A 15,497-nucleotide genomic window follows, 5' to 3' on the forward strand; every position below is an offset into this window, starting at 1 on the left:
CGTACACTTGGAATTTGATTATAATTTTGCTCATATATCCGCAAGATATACATTGCTTGGTATTGGTGTATATGGACTGGTTGTCAAGGTAAATTTTCCACTTAAACCTCTAATTAATACTTGGTTTGGATAGTGTGGATGGAGAAGTATGGTTGGCGGTTTCTTTGATATTTGTTGTTTTGTCATTGCGACTTATTGCGTCATTCTAGGAAAATCCAAACATGCTCGAGGGTTTATCCTTTACTTTGTTGCGGCTGTTATTTTGTTTGTTTGTAGTAAGAAAAGTAGCAAGAAACACTCCCGTAAGGGATACAAATTTTATCTCTGTCTGCTTCTCGTTTTACCGATTATGAAGATGTGGGCCAGTCTTTGAACAATGGTTTACCTGTCATAACAAGTTGGAGATAACACGTCACACATTCTATCTGATTCCAACATCTATCAACACTAATCATTCATACCAACATTTCACTACACCTCCAGCTCGCTACCGACACCCTTAATCACTGTCAGCATCATAAACATTTACTCATTCTTGATCAATTCCATTGAATGTGTCTATGCACGGGAATAAAATATTATTTTTCCTGTCTAAGGTTGCCACTTGCCATACAAAAAGAAAAGATAAGAAGAAACTTGAAACACTTGAAGGGTCCACGGTGTCCGCCGCCAACGCCAACGGGATTGATCCATTTCCATTGTTTCCAGCACACAATCAAGCAATGCCGAATGGACATTGTCTCTCTCTACCCTTGTGATGGGACCTCTCCTCCTTCAGTCCCCACTTCCCTAGGAAAGTAAAGAAACCAAATATTAGACTTGCTTACGTAGTGTAGTCTCACCTATTTAGATTGATGTAATTATCCGATGCTTCATATTTCTTTTGTCTAATAATATAATTATGGATCGAGATAGCAATTACTATGATACCTACCAAGAATAATCCCTTCTCATCATTTTCCTTTAGGGATCATTGTCAAAATTTTATTTATCCTTGACGTTATTTTAATAATAATAGTAATGACAGTAAGAAATTTAATTGGCATTTCCTATAGAGTAAAAGTTTACTTTACCATTGAGAGGATCCTGAATAAAATCAACTTTTTAACCCTTTTTTTTTTGGAATGTAATATTTACATATTTGGAGGTGGTATTTGCAAATTCTTTTACTTTTATATCTCCGGACAGATATTCATGCAAGATTATCAGTGCAGCACCATCCCCATAAAATGACAAAATTCCTATGAATAGCCAACTACTTTTGATTGCTGTTAGATTTTTCTCTTTGAAACACTCCCAATTCACTACAACTAATCAAATAACGAAATTCTTTTGTTTCGGAGAGACCCTAAAACAATCACATAATTGTACTGCAGTATGGAAGCAGATGTTTCAATCTTCTTATTGTTGAAACCCTTGTAAAAATTGAACAAATACGGCTTCTTTCTTTCAGGTTCTTGGGCTTCTTGTGTTTTTTTTATTGGAATCTTGTGGAAAAGTTGAAATCTTTACGGTTGGAAGAGATGTTGAATTTCTTGATATTTTTCTGCTGCCTTTTCTGTTTGATGGGTTTCTTCACAGCTTCTGGCAATGTCGTATTGATAAGCAACAATGTTACTTTATCTTTTGAAGACATTGAAGCTAATTTTGGTGAGTTGGATTTGTTCTTTTCTTTATTTCTCCTTCTCTCTCTCCCTTTTTGTTTTTTTTTTTTTTTCTCTTTTTCCTTTTTGCTTTTGTTGGTTGTGGCGCGTGGTATGGTGGGGCTGATCTTATGATTCTTCTCTGAGGTACTTTGAATCAGATGGTGTAGGGTTTCTAAACTGAAAATTCGGAGTTCAGTTTTTTGAATTGATTAAGTGATTCGATATCTTGGAGATTTTCGCTTTTTTTTTTCCTTCCCGTTTTTGCCTTTCTTTTTAAAGCATTTCTGGTTCAACAGGATAAGCTTGTCGAACTTGATTTGTTTATTCCTCTGTATGTCGAATTACTTGAACGATTTAGCTTCTACTAGATTTAAGTTTTTCTTTGTTTGGGTTTTCCTGCTGGAAAGATGTAGAATTTTAGCTGAAATCGGGGAGGGAAAAAGAATATCTTTCTGTTCATTCTTGTGTTCAAACTTTGCTGGGAAGTGGAATTGGTATTCGAGTTGATTTAGTCGCATGAATTCAGTTTAGTCTTGATGAATATGTTTTTCAGTGAACATTGAGTTAGCTTGTTTTACGAGTATGATGTAAGAATCTACATTTTGGGCAGCAAGTTGCTGGTTAGATTCATTTCGCTTTGCTGATTTAATGAGAATATGTCTTCTCATGTCTGTAATTCTATATCTTCCGACAGTTGCACTTTCAATAACAAGCTACAGTTTTTGAAGCAAGTTGTTGTGAACTGGTCTGTGTTTATGACCATATAGTTGTATACTGATAAAGTTCTCTTGTGGTTTCAGCACCTTCAGTGAAAGGATCTGGAAAATGTGGGACACTAAATGTAGCAGAACCTTTGGATGCATGCTCGCCACTGACTAATAAGATAACTTCAAATATGAATGTAACCAGATATCCGTTTGTGTTGATAATCAGAGGAGGATGCAGCTTTGAGGATAAAGTTAGAAGAGCACAAGCTGCAGGATTCAAAGCAGCCATTATCTATGACACTGAAAATGGTCCTTTGGTGGCGAGTAATGTTTTTATGTCGCAAGGCACTTTATGGCAGTTTATGGATTCGATGCTTTGTTTTATGCATCTTATCTTGGTGAAAGTGTTCATGCATATGATTAGCAGTTGACAATCTCCTCTGAGCTAGTGGCTGTGACTAGCGATAGACCTATAGAAGACTAAGCCTAAGGCTCTCACATTCCACTTATAGAGGAATGACAAAAGTAGTTCAAATTAGATAGATGTGTAGCTGAACCTAATAAATTTTTCTGCTGAAGAATTTAGCTATGTGAAAAGAATTGGTTTAGGTCTTATCTTCTATTTGTATTTTCCACACACATTGCAAGTTGTTTGTCTCCACCCATGAAAATTTAGATTATCTTTGACATGAATTGCACTCAGCCTAGACTTCCAGAAAGGGAGATCTATTAAGAGCATGATCATATACTGTCGGTAAACAAGTGCATAGTAAGTCAAGCTGTTGATATCCATCTAGCTGCAAATATTCAGTCACTCCGTTTGAAAATTTTAAACTAAGAAGGGTGCAGAGTGGCAAGCTGATGTCACTAATTTACGCATCATAGGTGTTTTATTGTCCACATTCTTAAGTTAGGTTTCCCTGATCCATTAACAACCCCAGGGTGTAATGGAGCTATCTAAAGTTAATTGCTTGCTTTTGGCTATTTACAGAGTTCAATCATGTGAAAAAAAGGTATGATTAACACTTGGCCTTTGAAAACCAGTGGCTGGAGATTCTGCTGGTATAAAGATAAATGCAGTGTTTGTTTCTAGAGCTGCTGGTGAAACATTGGCAAAACATGCTGGTGCAGCTGATATGGAGCTGTGGATAGTCCCAAGCTTTGAGAACTCAGCATGGTCTATCATGGCTATATCATTCATTTCTTTACTTGCCATGTCTGCTGTTTTGGCTACCTGTTTCTTTGTGCGGAGGCACCGGATTAGAAGAGAACGGCCTCAAGCTCCACATGTGCGAGAATTCCATGGGATGAGCAGTCGTTTGGTGAAAGCTATGCCAAGTCTAATTTTTACAGCCGTTCTGGAGGATAATTGTACTTCAAGAACATGTGCTATATGTCTTGAAGACTATAATGTTGGGGAGAAGCTCAGAATCCTGCCATGTTGCCACAGTAAGTCTTCTCTTATTTCTGGAGGGCTCAGTATAAGCGTATATCGAAGTAGTACTTCTTTTGTCGCTTTGCTTGGGAACTCTTTAACTGCTACTTGGTTAGCTGTTTTCTGAGAATATTAGGCTTTTTCTACTTTGAATTTTATTCCACCGCCACTGAGGAAGAAATGGAAGGAAAATACATCATTCATCTTTGTACCGAGTCAAGAATGTGTTTTCCTGGTATAATTTATATGTTGTTTGAGACCAGTGTTGAGTAACTTAGGTTCCTTTTTATTGCAATTTCTGTTCAATTACATATGATGACCTCAGAGATGTCCTCCTAATTAGGACATAATATAGCCTGAGCTATGCTAAAAGGAAAAACTGGTATATTAAGTTCAATCCATGATGGCTCTGTCGCCTTCCAACATTTAGTTGACAATATTGGGACCATCTAATCCGAAGATCAGTTGATACTTCTACTTGGCGGTCTTTTGGTGTGAATAAATGCCACTTTTGGTTATTATTAAATTTCTTCTGTTACTTGACAATGTCGCATATTTATTGTCTGGATTCATGAAATGAAAAAATTCACCTACCATTTCTATCAGAGAACTGAGAAGGTACTGAACTAGAGTAATAAGAATGATTTGAAAATGTATAGCTTCGACCTCAGGCTCATAAAATTTAAAAATATGTGAAGATTCATAACTTTAACTTAAAATCTCGACATCCTGGGTGATATTTTTCTGAATAGTTTGCGGAGAGGATGATTCATCAGGTCCAAATAGGCTGGGCATGATCTAAACAGAAGCTCTTAATATCCTGGATTTGTTTAGTGCTTGTCCTCTTCTTCTCAGTTTCTGTTCTGGAGTTTATTTATTTTTATCCCCTGTGCTTAAGTAACTTTATGTTGTGTCTTCACAGAATTTCATGCTATGTGTGTTGATGCTTGGCTAACATCATGGAGAACGTTTTGTCCTGTTTGCAAACGTGATGCCAGAACCACTACTGGTGTACCACCAGCATCAGAATCTACACCATTGCTATCGTCTGCTGCAGCTTCCTTTTCTTCAGCTTCAGTGTTATCATCTGTTAGATCATCATCAGCCTTACAAATTGGCCAATCATCTCATCGGTCCCATTCAGTTTCACGCCCCCAGTCCATCTCTGGCACCCCTTATAACCACCATTCTCTTCAGTCTCATCATCGATCACCTCATCTAAATCCAAGTCAAAGCTCTGTCGACCTTAGGAATATGTCTTCCCAAAGATCTGATGGTGCTTATTTAGTTTCACCTCACTCCATTGGTTACCCTTCTTTATCACCTCTGAATTCCAGATACCTGTCTCCATATATTCCTAGTCCGGGCAATGCTTCCTCTAGTTATGTTGGGTCTTCAAGTCGTCAGCCTAACCCACTGCATTACAGTGGGTCACCTGCAAGCTTTTCACCATTTGCTTCGGCTCATTCTCTTCCAGGGTGTGAGTGAACCTATAGCTGATTGTCATGAGTTAATTTGGCCGATACTTTGGATTTCAAGGAATGATAGTGTTTGGTTCTCACTTCCTGGTTTGTAACAGGGAAAGGATTTATGCTCTCGTTTGAAGGAAATTAATCAGATTATAAGTCAATGATGTATCATATGCAAGTCTTGTTGCAGACTTAGAATATGTACATTCTTTCTACTTTTAGGACAAAAGTAAAACGTTCTCCTTACTGCCTCAGTGTCTTATTGTTTACTGAACACACATCATCTGCCTTTTCTCTTTCCCTCTTTTTTCCAGTTTCTATATCCGATCTATTTCTGTAACTGATTCTATACAAGAAGGAAACCAGGACTCCACAGCATGGTAGAGACGGCAAATGTGCAGAAGACTGAGGGTAGAGCTGAAGCAAGGTCACAGTAGCTCAAACCTGGCATGAAGCCGATACGAACATACTTCAGCCATTTTTGTAACTGGTGATTCTTGATTTCTTCTATTCAAAAGAAATGATTTAAAGTAAAAGATACAACTAAAGAAATGAAATATAATGATTTTCCAAATTCCCTTTTGCTACAGGAATGCAATTGTTGATGCTTTACAGAAAGCTTTCAATGTTGACTTCGACAAAGGAGCAAGGGTCCGGAATGTCGAAGTTATCCAACACCTGAAACCAAACATGAATACGAGCTGAGTAACCAGATAGAAGATAACTGGCACTCCAACAACTAAAGATAAAAAATCACTGAAAAGTTGTCTTTTCTTTTTCTTTTTCCTTTTCCTTTTTTTTTTCCCCAAAATCACTGATAAGTTGTTATCAAATGGTTAAAGTAGGACTCAACAATTCTATAAGGCTTAATTCTTGCAAATGCATAAAAGCTCAGAAACATAGATAAAAAAGAAAAGTTCTTTGCCATACAGACAACAACTGAGATACCTGTGGGTGCACAATCCCAAATGTGCCAATTTCCTTTCCTTTGTAAATGATGCTTGCTTGTCTCCCAGGAAGAAACTCGGGCTCCTGCAATGGGTATTCGACAGTGAGAATATCATCCCAAAAGGAAAATAGAATATACATGATGCTCAAGAGGACCCAAATAGGAGCATGACATACATCTGAACTTTGTATGTAGTAGCCTGTATTATTCCCAGGCGACACAAATGGAACTCCTGTCACTTCCATGATTCGATCTACAAGACCATGTATCAGCTGAAAACAAGAGAAGTATGAGAATCATTGAGCTACATAAAAAATGGCTTATCAAACTAAGTGAGATAAAGAAATTGATAAATGAAATGACATATATCAGAACTCTCTCTATCACAGAGTTGCAGTTACCTCAAATCCAGAGGTAGCTCCACAATATAAAGCTGCAAGATGGCGACGATTTGATGCACCAACATCTTTTGTCTCGTTTAAAAGCACCACATCACCCACTTCAAAAATCTAAGCAAAAGGTCATGGATATCCAATTCAGCAATGCAGAAAATATGATTTTTGAATAATGGATTATAATGAAGGACCACATGCAGGAACCAAAGTTCCAAACAAGTGAAAACTAAAAGGAATCGTATCTCGCACATTATGGTAACAAATGATACACGTTGCAACAAGACATTTTCAACTTCTTTTTCTCCATGAGATATGTTTTCCTCCTCAGATAGTGAGACTAAAACCTTTTAATCATCCAAGAACTGCACTAGGTAGAATAGTCCCTTGAACATAGAGAAGCTATGCAACTTTTTCAATTTTACAGGATTCTGGACTAACGACCACTTAAGTTCCACCCTTATAGCATTAACAAGATAATTGCAACACCTTTTCATTTTCTTTATTTTGGCCAGCCTAGGAGAAGAGGGTGTGCAGTGATGAGACAAAAAAACGAAAATATGCTAATTATACACACAACAATAACCATAGAGAATTTCTAATTACTTTAATTGGTTTCGGATGGTCTTTATTGTGCCCAACAGTTTTCAATATGCCAGGCATAAGACTAGTGCGGACAACCTGCAAAAATATGAACAAGATTATCGGAAGATGGCAGCTAAGGAAATATAGAAAACAATTCAATGTTCAATTTAACTTCAAGAGTTCCGGAATAAGAAAACAGACAAACCTCAAAATCAGCAGAACGGGGGTTTCCATTAATTGCTGCGGTTGATTTGTCATCTTCTCGGTTAAGCATGGTGAAGTTTTCTTTATATGAGCATAATATCCATGTTAACACCTCTGTATAACCAACCATGGCAATCTAACATAGATGACATAATTTCAGGTTAAATGCAAGAGACTACAAATGAATAGTTCAAACTTCAAGCACACCTGACTAATGAATAATATAGTAAGAAAGCAAAACCAAGAAAAGTGGAAATCTATACTGTAAAGAACCAATTTCAATGTTTATCAGCTTCAAATATTGATCCAAGTCTTCTTGGAAACCACCTCATAATATATACAGGCAAAGAGATTGAAATAAGGAGACAACATAGAATCAAATTTAATAACCTAACATTTAAAATTCCAGTCATAAACAATTGAAAACTGGATATAAGGCCTGTATGATTCCTACCTCTGCTCGAATAAGATCACTAAACTGATTCAAAGGCTGTGGCTTCAAGGATGGAAATTTTATCTTTGGAATTTCATTGTAGCCATAAGCAATTGCTACGTCCTGAATGTAGTTGCGCATCAGTATAAAAAACAGGCAAAGAAAGGAAATCTTCTATAGGATAAAAGGCACAAAAGCAATACCTCAGCAACATCGCAAGGATGAAGAATATCACTTCTTGTTGGAGGAACAGATATAGTGAAGCTGGTTTCACTCTTTTCTGATACAGAGTGCTTCGCATATAATTGCATTTTATTCAACAAACGAGCAACCTGAAATTGAATTTGTGAATGCTAGTTCTCAATATTTGATCTTGTGAGGAGTTTTCAAGAGAGGATACACAGCAGAGTCAGTACAAAAGCAAACAATTTATGAAACAAATTAAATAAGCAAAGCTGAAATCAACAGGAAACCAGTGTACGGAAGTGTATAATAAATATACTTATTTGAGTGAGCTGCAAAGACCACCAGCGAACAGACTTTAGGAATCATGTTAATATTTTATGTTTATATCACTCTCATCAAAGTAAATAACAAGGGCTTGAAGAAGTACAAAGCAGATATCTACTATTGCTCATCTCTTGGATTTTTGGTAGCATCTATATTCAAGTTAAGAATAAATTGCCAGGATTTGACCTTAAGCTCATTCAAAAAAACTTAAGAAAAACACAAGACAAATCAACTTGAAAGGATGTCATTGTCACACTCAATAAGCGAATAGATTGGTGACAGAACATGATACCTCATGTGCTGGTAGGGGGACTCCAACTGCACTAGTAATATAAGATAAGGGCACGGCCATCAGGTAGAGTGACAGATCAGGGCAAATGTATGATTTTCCGTCGGGGTATATCACTTGAACTGGCTCAACCTCAAACTTTCTTTCACAATAGACTGAAAACATGGTTACCTGTATGACAATTCGAACATACAAACACTAAGAGATACCAAAAAAATAAAAAAAATAAAAAAAAAGGGTTGAAAACTGGAGCACTGGGTCTATTCAAATTATTACCATTGTGTTCAAAACGATATTGGCTTTTGTCAAATCCGTGGCAGTGCATTCAATAAAGACATTCTTTGTCTTCAAACTAATCGCAGAATGCGCACCATTAATAATTGGAGGCAAAGACAAAACAGTTCTGCACAGAGTTTCAGGTTTTATCAGATCAAAGGAGTATCAAGCAAGCAAGATTTGTAAACAAGACAAACGATGGTATTATAATAGACACATAAAACTTCATGTAAAAGCTTATGGCCAGACATATACAGGTGAGACAAAATTATGAGTCTAGGATACAGCAGAAATAAGTGAGATTAATTGCAGAACACCTTAAGCTTTAGAAAAAATCAAATTACCTGTTGCGATCATATATGACTGGGAATACTGGCGAATTCTCAATTATATGCAAGTATTTCTTCAGTTTCAAATCTGACTACAAAATCCATAATAAAACTTTAGTTACCAATCGCGAACCATAATAAGCTGCGAATGGCATTAACCTCAAATAGACAAGTATTATGAACCAATAAATCATGACGGAATTTGATGTCAATGAATACAAATAGCCATAGGAAGCACATAGGTAAGAATCACCTTGTAAAATTCCATTAGCTCATCAGCCTTGAAGTTCTTTGTCTGAGCAATTGCAGATTCAAAAAGTTCAGCATTATATATGAGGAGAAAGTCTACGATATTAAGCAACAAAACTGAAAAACAAGAAACAAGGACAAAAGACTATAATCTTACCACACACAGATTTTAAGTCAAATACTCTGCATCCTTTTGATGCATTTACATGAGAAAGTGTATGAGTGTTATAACTTATAAGATGAGTAGGCTCATACTATTTAATACCATTATTTTGAATTAAAGTTACAATTAATTTTTTATATCACCCAAAAGAGATGGGCCAACAAAGAGAAGTGCGGCATCTCATTTTAGTCAGGAGCTAACTGAGAAGTTGACTCCTTTACTACCATTGTATGTATCATACAAAATAAGGCTAGACTCAGAAAGAGCTCACAGAAATAAAAGTAAATACCTGTTTCAGTGGAACAAAGTTTATTTGTGGGGGCGGCAACGCCTGAAACACAAACCCGATTTATTAATAATTACTTTAAAATCATTATATATTTAAAGTTCAGAACAGAATAGTATGAAATACAAACAGGAAAAAAATTGCTCTGTTTGGCCAACCATTTTAATTGAGTTCATGTGGTCTTCAAAAGAATTGAAATCAGAAACTGCATTGATACATCTCATGTTTGAAATTATAGAATGAATATAGTATAGAGCAAGGTCAGATGAAGATTTTACCTTCTTGAATAAAAAGCTCATAAGTAATTCATTGAACATTACACAAACAAATAAGAAGCTCATAAGGATTCACTGAACACTTTACCTTCTTGAATAAAAAACACATAAGGATTCATTGAACGTTACAAAAACAAATAAGCATCACATGTACCTCATATGTGAAAGGGCTTTCAATTGTATCCAAATCATGTGTACCAATAGCAACAAGGGTTCTTCGCCTGCAAAGATGCAACCATAACAAAGTAAACCAAAAAGCAACAAAATAAAGTTTCCAATCCAAAGAGAGTATAGGAAGATAATCGCTCCAACAAGCAGCAGTAATTCCATGCTACAGTCCTTAACGAAGAAATCTCAATGCACTTAACGGAATTAGTTCCTATACCAGTGTCCGTAATACTAAAGCTTACCAGAAATAGGATCCTCAAATACAAAAATCATTGAAGAGGTAGTCTGTAGTTATATCAGAGATATGATAGCATTACCGACAGATATTCTGATGAAGCCGATCTTGAAGATCAATGAAGCTATTATATCTAACTTCATCAAATGTAATACCTCTTAAAACAGCACAAACTACATATGGGCGAACTTTTGCCGTCTGCAGTGAAAGAAAGTCATTAGTAGTACAATCGTGTAAGATGAGCATTTAAAATTGACGACACCAAGTTGGTTTGTGCACAATGCAAACCTCTGCCTTCACGTGCATTTTGAGCATTGATTCTTTATTGATGCTTGCCACATTATAGGTAGGTACTGGATCAAGTCCATTAAATATGCGTAGGGCTTGTGCCAACCCCTCAAGACAAAGCAAATCATATCTGCCGTAATTTAAGAGCCAAGAATAGCTCAATCAACACATTCTCAAAATACATTAGAATTCAAAATAAACCAATTTTATCAAACTCTGGTAACTTACTATACTCATATGATCTATGAGACTTCCTTCTGACAATTGTCAGTAACTCATTCCGTACTTGTACGAAATCATATTAGCATGCAGCAGCTCCATAAATAGATGAGTTGAAGTTATTAATAATCAAATTACCTATTGGCTGGAACTTCAATTTTGTATATTACTTCCTCATCTTCGGATGGTTCTTCTTCTTCCAAATGCCTCTCTTTTCGTATAATTGCCTTTTCCGTCGTCTGGTTTTCACATTAATGAAATCCAAAAAGATTTTCAAAACCAAAACTCAGAAATTGCGGCAATCTGTAAAGATGGTACATTTCTCGGGCAACTTATCAAATAATATTGAATCATAATGTTCATGAGTTTCTGAGAAAAAAATCATCTTAATCACAGTTTGCACATACCACATCATCGAGCTCAATGCCGAACTTGAAGCACAAATCCTCGAACTCTTCTTCAGCTTCAGTCCATGGGAAAAAAGGAAAAGAAAAATTGACAATGAAACAGATAAAGGCGCTTCTCAACTAGGGATAGAGCAAAACGATATAGAGGCTTACTGTAGGTGCGGCCTAGGGCTTGAAAAAGGCGATCTCTGCCTACGCTCACGGTAGGCATGGTGATTTGCGGCGATGGTGATGTCAGTCTGACTTGGGTGCGAGTAAGAATTTTGGATATATTTTGTCGTATTTAAAACTGGGCTAAATGGACTGAGTAACTTGTTTCTTTAGCAAGGCCCATATTTTTTTGGAAGTGATACATTTTTAACTTAAGCTACCAAAAATGAGTTATTTGATTAACAAAAACTAAAACTTCTCCACATTTGTTCTCCAATTATTTTCACTTCACATAGACGGACCAAACTCTGCTTTATGTAATCTTCCAGCAACTTTTCTGCAATCAATAAGAGAAATCAAGAATTTTTAACAATGGCCCATAAAAGATGCTCTCTTCACTATAGGCTGTGGGTAGTTCTTGGTTTGATTAATGTTGATATTGGAAGTTTAAGCAAAAAGAATGAAGCATCAGCAATAAGCCTTCTCCTTTTTCAGTATATTTTCATTTGTATCATCAATGCTCATCTTACTTTTTTTATTTGATGCGCAGACGATCAATTGTTATACCATGAACAATTTTGTTTCACACCTTTGGCAAGAGATTAGGTTGAAATTGGAGTGATTTGGCATTTGGCATCAACCGAACAAGTTACTGGAGTAGAGGTAGACGCCAACTCTTCTTCCTTTTTGTTAGAAAATTGCGAGGAACAAGTTGCCGTTGGGCCTGGAGGGCTAACTATCTTATGGAAAAGCATCATAAACTTAGGTCTTTGTCAATTTGGTAACATATGAAAAGAAAGGAAAATCCAATATCAATTGCCCATAGGCTCTGAAAGTGAACATTCAAACAGGAATAAAGAGGTACCCCTTTCATTCTTGGTACATATGACGTCAAAATAATAATTGAGACAAGTCCTCTAAAACATAAAACCAAGGCCAAAATCTCTGCACCCCTGTGCTCATTCATAAAGTCTCTGAGTTCTCTCTAGCTGTGGATCAAGGGCTTATGCTCATTATCCATTCAGTTGTATTAAGACTAAAGCTGAACTGCCAAGTATTTAGTTAACATCAGCTATTCTTGTTTCGCACGGTCAGATGATGAGTCCACATCTGTTCCTCCAGACTGCTTTATGCTAGCCTTTGCATCCGCCAGGAATTTAGGATCTGGCTCATGTTTGTCTGATGGCTCTTTCATGGCCGCATAAATGTAGACCACTATTACCACATTGACAGAGATGACAGCAAGGATTCCACTCCATAGTGTCATGGACTCTGGAGACAAGTTAGTAGAACCTGTTCCAGATGCATGATAAATGATAGAAATGGCTATTAATAGCCAATCTAGTTAGGAATCCACAGACAACATCATTATATAGCAAATTTCTTTCTTTAACTTTATTGCAAGGAAACACACGCAAATGTTTGTGTGAGGATGCATGTGCATTTTCAAGTGGGGGACACTCATTGTAAGAGTTACTGGAAATTGGAATATCATACCATAACATGATAAAGAATTTCATTTTTCCATGGAAAATCAAAAGCTTCCTTGAATCTTGATACGCTTCAAGTAAAGAGTGTCAATCACAGAGGCACAGTTTTGGCTGGCAAGATCAGGAGCCCAGGCTGGCTTCTACAAGGATGATAATAGCAGTATTTTCCCACTTGGTAGGTCAGCCGAAGTTTGACTAATGAGGGTGATGAGATGTGCATACCTGACAAGACTAGCACTAGTGGTCTAAATTGATCCCAGAACATGCCTGCACTTATCTAGGTAAAATATCATATGCACTCAGACATAATCCCATGACCGTACAGCAAAGGCACTTGAGAAATTCGCTTACATATGAAGAATATGAGTCTGACAACTATATAAGAGGGAAAAGTATCCCCCATATTTCATTTTATGAAATAACTATTCCTCAGAAGGAAAGATTCCCTTAATAGCCAAATTACATGGAATGTTCAGTAGTAATACCAACAGGCTCTGTTCAGAATTGACAAAGTAGTCAATTCACTAATCTATTTCCAGTCCAACTATTTAGCACGATAACTATGATAAATAAAGCAAGATTCTTTTTCACTAAATTCAAGTTAAGAGTTTCCCCAACAATGTAGTGATTGAAAAAATCCACACTGTCAAATCAAAAGTTAAAATTGTATATGTATAAAGTGAAGAGTTCACAAAAAGCTAACACTTGTACAGATTGAAGGAAATGTAGCCTTGATGTTTGAGTTGTCTAATAGATTACCAGGGAATAAATTATGGTTAAAACCATATAGAATTCCGATAGGAGCTGCCCACATAAGCATGGATGCAATAAAGAACTTGCTTATAACCCCAGCCATAGCTCCTCAATCTAGGAAAAGTTAAAATTACAAGGTTTAGATAAATGGTATTAAGCATGGCACCGCAATAAGTAAACTTCAACAAAGGAGAGACATAGGCTAAGTAACCCGCAGATTCAGCAATGCCAGAATATAACTAGAAAATGTAAAGAGGAATAAGCAGTCAATGTCAAACTTATGATAAGTCTGTCTGAAGGGATTTTATATTTATCTCCAATTTCCCACCAAAGACCAGAGAATGCAATTGCACTTGGCCAAATTATTTTTCTGAATGAATCCAGTATATATTCTTTTTATAGCAGAAAATTTCCCTAAGCCAGATTTTCCACTAAAGTTGCCAACTTTAAGACGATTGTGGCAGACTCAAACTCACTCATCAAGGAAGAGGGCTAATCAAAATCAGATCACATCTCAGTGCAAGGAGTAGACCTTTATCAACGGTTGTGAGTCAGTCCACGCACAAGTAACTTGGCTAAGAGGAAAAAACGCAATCAACTGAAGTGCAATAATATGTCAAAAGCAAATCGAATCAGCACAAGTATTGATGTGTGGGACGACCAGACAATAATTAATTTTCAGGCTTGAGAAGTAATTGAATAGTTGGGGGTGTTATCATTACATAAACTTACTTCAACTCCGAGTCTCGCCTACTTCCCCTCTTCAAAATCTACGTCTTTCTCCAATCTCCTTCCCAATTGCGAAGGAATCTGGTTCAGGGGGAATATGCAAGAACTTGGAGGAAAGGGTCGTCGCTCGTCAGGATATATATACTCACCGCGGAATCCACAAGTAGGATTGAATGAGGTAAAAGAGTATTTAAATAGGGCCATTCTGTAATTATCAAAACCCTTGTGCCTTTTTCAGTTATTTATAAGTAGCTTGCATCAATCATCAAGGAATAATTGTATTTTCTCAAGATTAAATGAATAATTTATACTTTAGAATATAAGTAATTGATTTATAATTTAAAAACTAATATATCTAAACTAAAATCACATTGGAAATTCTTGATTGTAGATGATACGGAGCTTTTATATTTCTTAAAATTAATTAAACAACTTTTATTATAACGCTCAAATGTGTGTGTGCATAATTAATTTAAAAAAATATATTAATTAAATACATAAAACAATTTATGAGAAGAATATAGAAATAAAATAAGAGAAGAAAAAGGGATGTAGAAGTCGAGAAATAAAAATAAAAATTGAATACATTTTCAATTATACATAGATATAGATATGAATAAACAAATACCAAAATTTAACAAAATTAATAATACCCACAAGATCAGTTTATTAAAATGATAGTGTAAATGATGATGATTATGAAGGGAGCATGGAGGTAATTAGTTATAAGATAATATTATTTATGTTATGAATCTTATACAAATATAATTTTCTTACATTCTATTTTCTCAGATCTTTCCTTAATTATGGCTATCTTTGGTTCTCACCTTCCTATATGTTGATTCCATGAGTAGGCTAACA

The 15,497-nt window shown here is 36.0% G+C and overlaps 3 protein-coding genes across 8 annotated transcripts; 1 reads left to right on the plus strand and 2 right to left on the minus strand.

The window, feature by feature from the left end:
• The first annotated feature begins 1,190 nt into the window (after positions 1–1,190).
• Positions 1,191–5,503, plus strand: LOC105159542 (receptor homology region, transmembrane domain- and RING domain-containing protein 2). 4 transcript variants are annotated; one of them, XM_088878052.1, is made up of 5 exons: positions 1,191–1,453; positions 1,582–1,650; positions 2,447–2,677; positions 3,398–3,802; positions 4,711–5,503. In XM_088878052.1, exons 3-5 carry the CDS (start codon positions 2,542–2,544, stop codon positions 5,274–5,276), a joined length of 1,107 nt encoding a protein of 368 aa, XP_088734178.1. In that variant the 5' UTR covers positions 1,191–1,453; positions 1,582–1,650; positions 2,447–2,541; the 3' UTR covers positions 5,277–5,503. The 4 variants fall into 4 exon arrangements, with proteins under 4 accessions (XP_088734178.1, XP_011074946.1, XP_011074947.1 ...); XM_011076644.3 differs by having other exon boundaries at positions 1,191–1,650; XM_011076645.3 differs by lacking the exons at positions 1,191–1,453; positions 1,582–1,650 and adding an exon at positions 1,690–1,790.
• Positions 5,504–5,735: 232 nt separating this feature from the next.
• Positions 5,736–11,825, minus strand: LOC105159541 (phenylalanine--tRNA ligase beta subunit, cytoplasmic). The gene is made up of 19 exons (XM_011076642.3): positions 11,668–11,825; positions 11,515–11,570; positions 11,246–11,346; positions 10,889–11,018; positions 10,683–10,798; positions 10,352–10,418; positions 9,926–9,967; positions 9,478–9,519; positions 9,240–9,316; positions 8,896–9,022; positions 8,623–8,790; positions 8,024–8,152; positions 7,842–7,943; positions 7,389–7,523; positions 7,205–7,279; positions 6,608–6,715; positions 6,383–6,478; positions 6,206–6,289; positions 5,736–5,935 (listed from the first exon to the last, which is right to left on the minus strand). Exons 1-19 carry the CDS (start codon positions 11,723–11,725, stop codon positions 5,867–5,869), a joined length of 1,782 nt encoding a protein of 593 aa, XP_011074944.1. The 5' UTR covers positions 11,726–11,825; the 3' UTR covers positions 5,736–5,866.
• A 628-nt stretch (positions 11,826–12,453) lies between these two features.
• On the minus strand, positions 12,454–14,796 carry LOC105159543 (uncharacterized). Of its 3 annotated transcripts, XM_011076647.3 has the most exons (4): positions 14,640–14,790; positions 14,440–14,482; positions 13,914–14,021; positions 12,454–12,957 (listed from the first exon to the last, which is right to left on the minus strand). In XM_011076647.3, the coding sequence occupies exons 3-4, from the start codon at positions 14,008–14,010 to the stop codon at positions 12,737–12,739; spliced, it is 318 nt and encodes a 105-aa protein (XP_011074949.1). In that variant the 5' UTR covers positions 14,011–14,021; positions 14,440–14,482; positions 14,640–14,790; the 3' UTR covers positions 12,454–12,736. The 3 variants fall into 3 exon arrangements, with proteins under 3 accessions (XP_011074949.1, XP_011074948.1, XP_011074950.1); XM_011076646.3 differs by lacking the exon at positions 14,440–14,482 and having other exon boundaries at positions 14,640–14,796; XM_011076648.3 differs by lacking the exon at positions 14,440–14,482 and having other exon boundaries at positions 14,630–14,789.
• Between the last annotated feature and the right edge of the window lie 701 nt (positions 14,797–15,497).

This window comes from Sesamum indicum, linkage group LG3 (genome assembly GCF_026168435.1).
Source record: "Sesamum indicum cultivar Baizhima isolate 11 linkage group LG3, ASM2616843v1, whole genome shotgun sequence".
Classification (NCBI taxonomy): Eukaryota; Viridiplantae; Streptophyta; class Magnoliopsida; order Lamiales; family Pedaliaceae; genus Sesamum; species Sesamum indicum.

Coding starts and splice junctions, on each gene's coding strand:
- LOC105159542 (XM_011076644.3), top strand. CDS start 1,524: ATGTTGAATTTCTTGATATTTTTCTGCTGCCTTTTCTGTTTGATGGGT. Junction 1,651..2,446: donor AGACATTGAAGCTAATTTTG/GTGAGTTGGATT, acceptor TTGTGGTTTCAG/CACCTTCAGTGAAAGGATCT. Junction 3,803..4,710: donor AATCCTGCCATGTTGCCACA/GTAAGTCTTCTC, acceptor GTGTCTTCACAG/AATTTCATGCTATGTGTGTT.
- LOC105159541 (XM_011076642.3), bottom strand. CDS start 11,725: ATGCCTACCGTGAGCGTAGGCAGAGATCGCCTTTTTCAAGCCCTAGGC. Junction 7,944..8,023: donor ATCCTTGCGATGTTGCTGAG/GTATTGCTTTTG, acceptor AACTACATTCAG/GACGTAGCAATTGCTTATGG. Junction 7,524..7,841: donor GTGATCTTATTCGAGCAGAG/GTAGGAATCATA, acceptor CATCTATGTTAG/ATTGCCATGGTTGGTTATAC.
- LOC105159543 (XM_011076646.3), bottom strand. CDS start 14,010: ATGGCTGGGGTTATAAGCAAGTTCTTTATTGCATCCATGCTTATGTGG. Junction 12,958..13,913: donor TAACCATAATTTATTCCCTG/GTAATCTATTAG, acceptor CATCTGGAACAG/GTTCTACTAACTTGTCTCCA.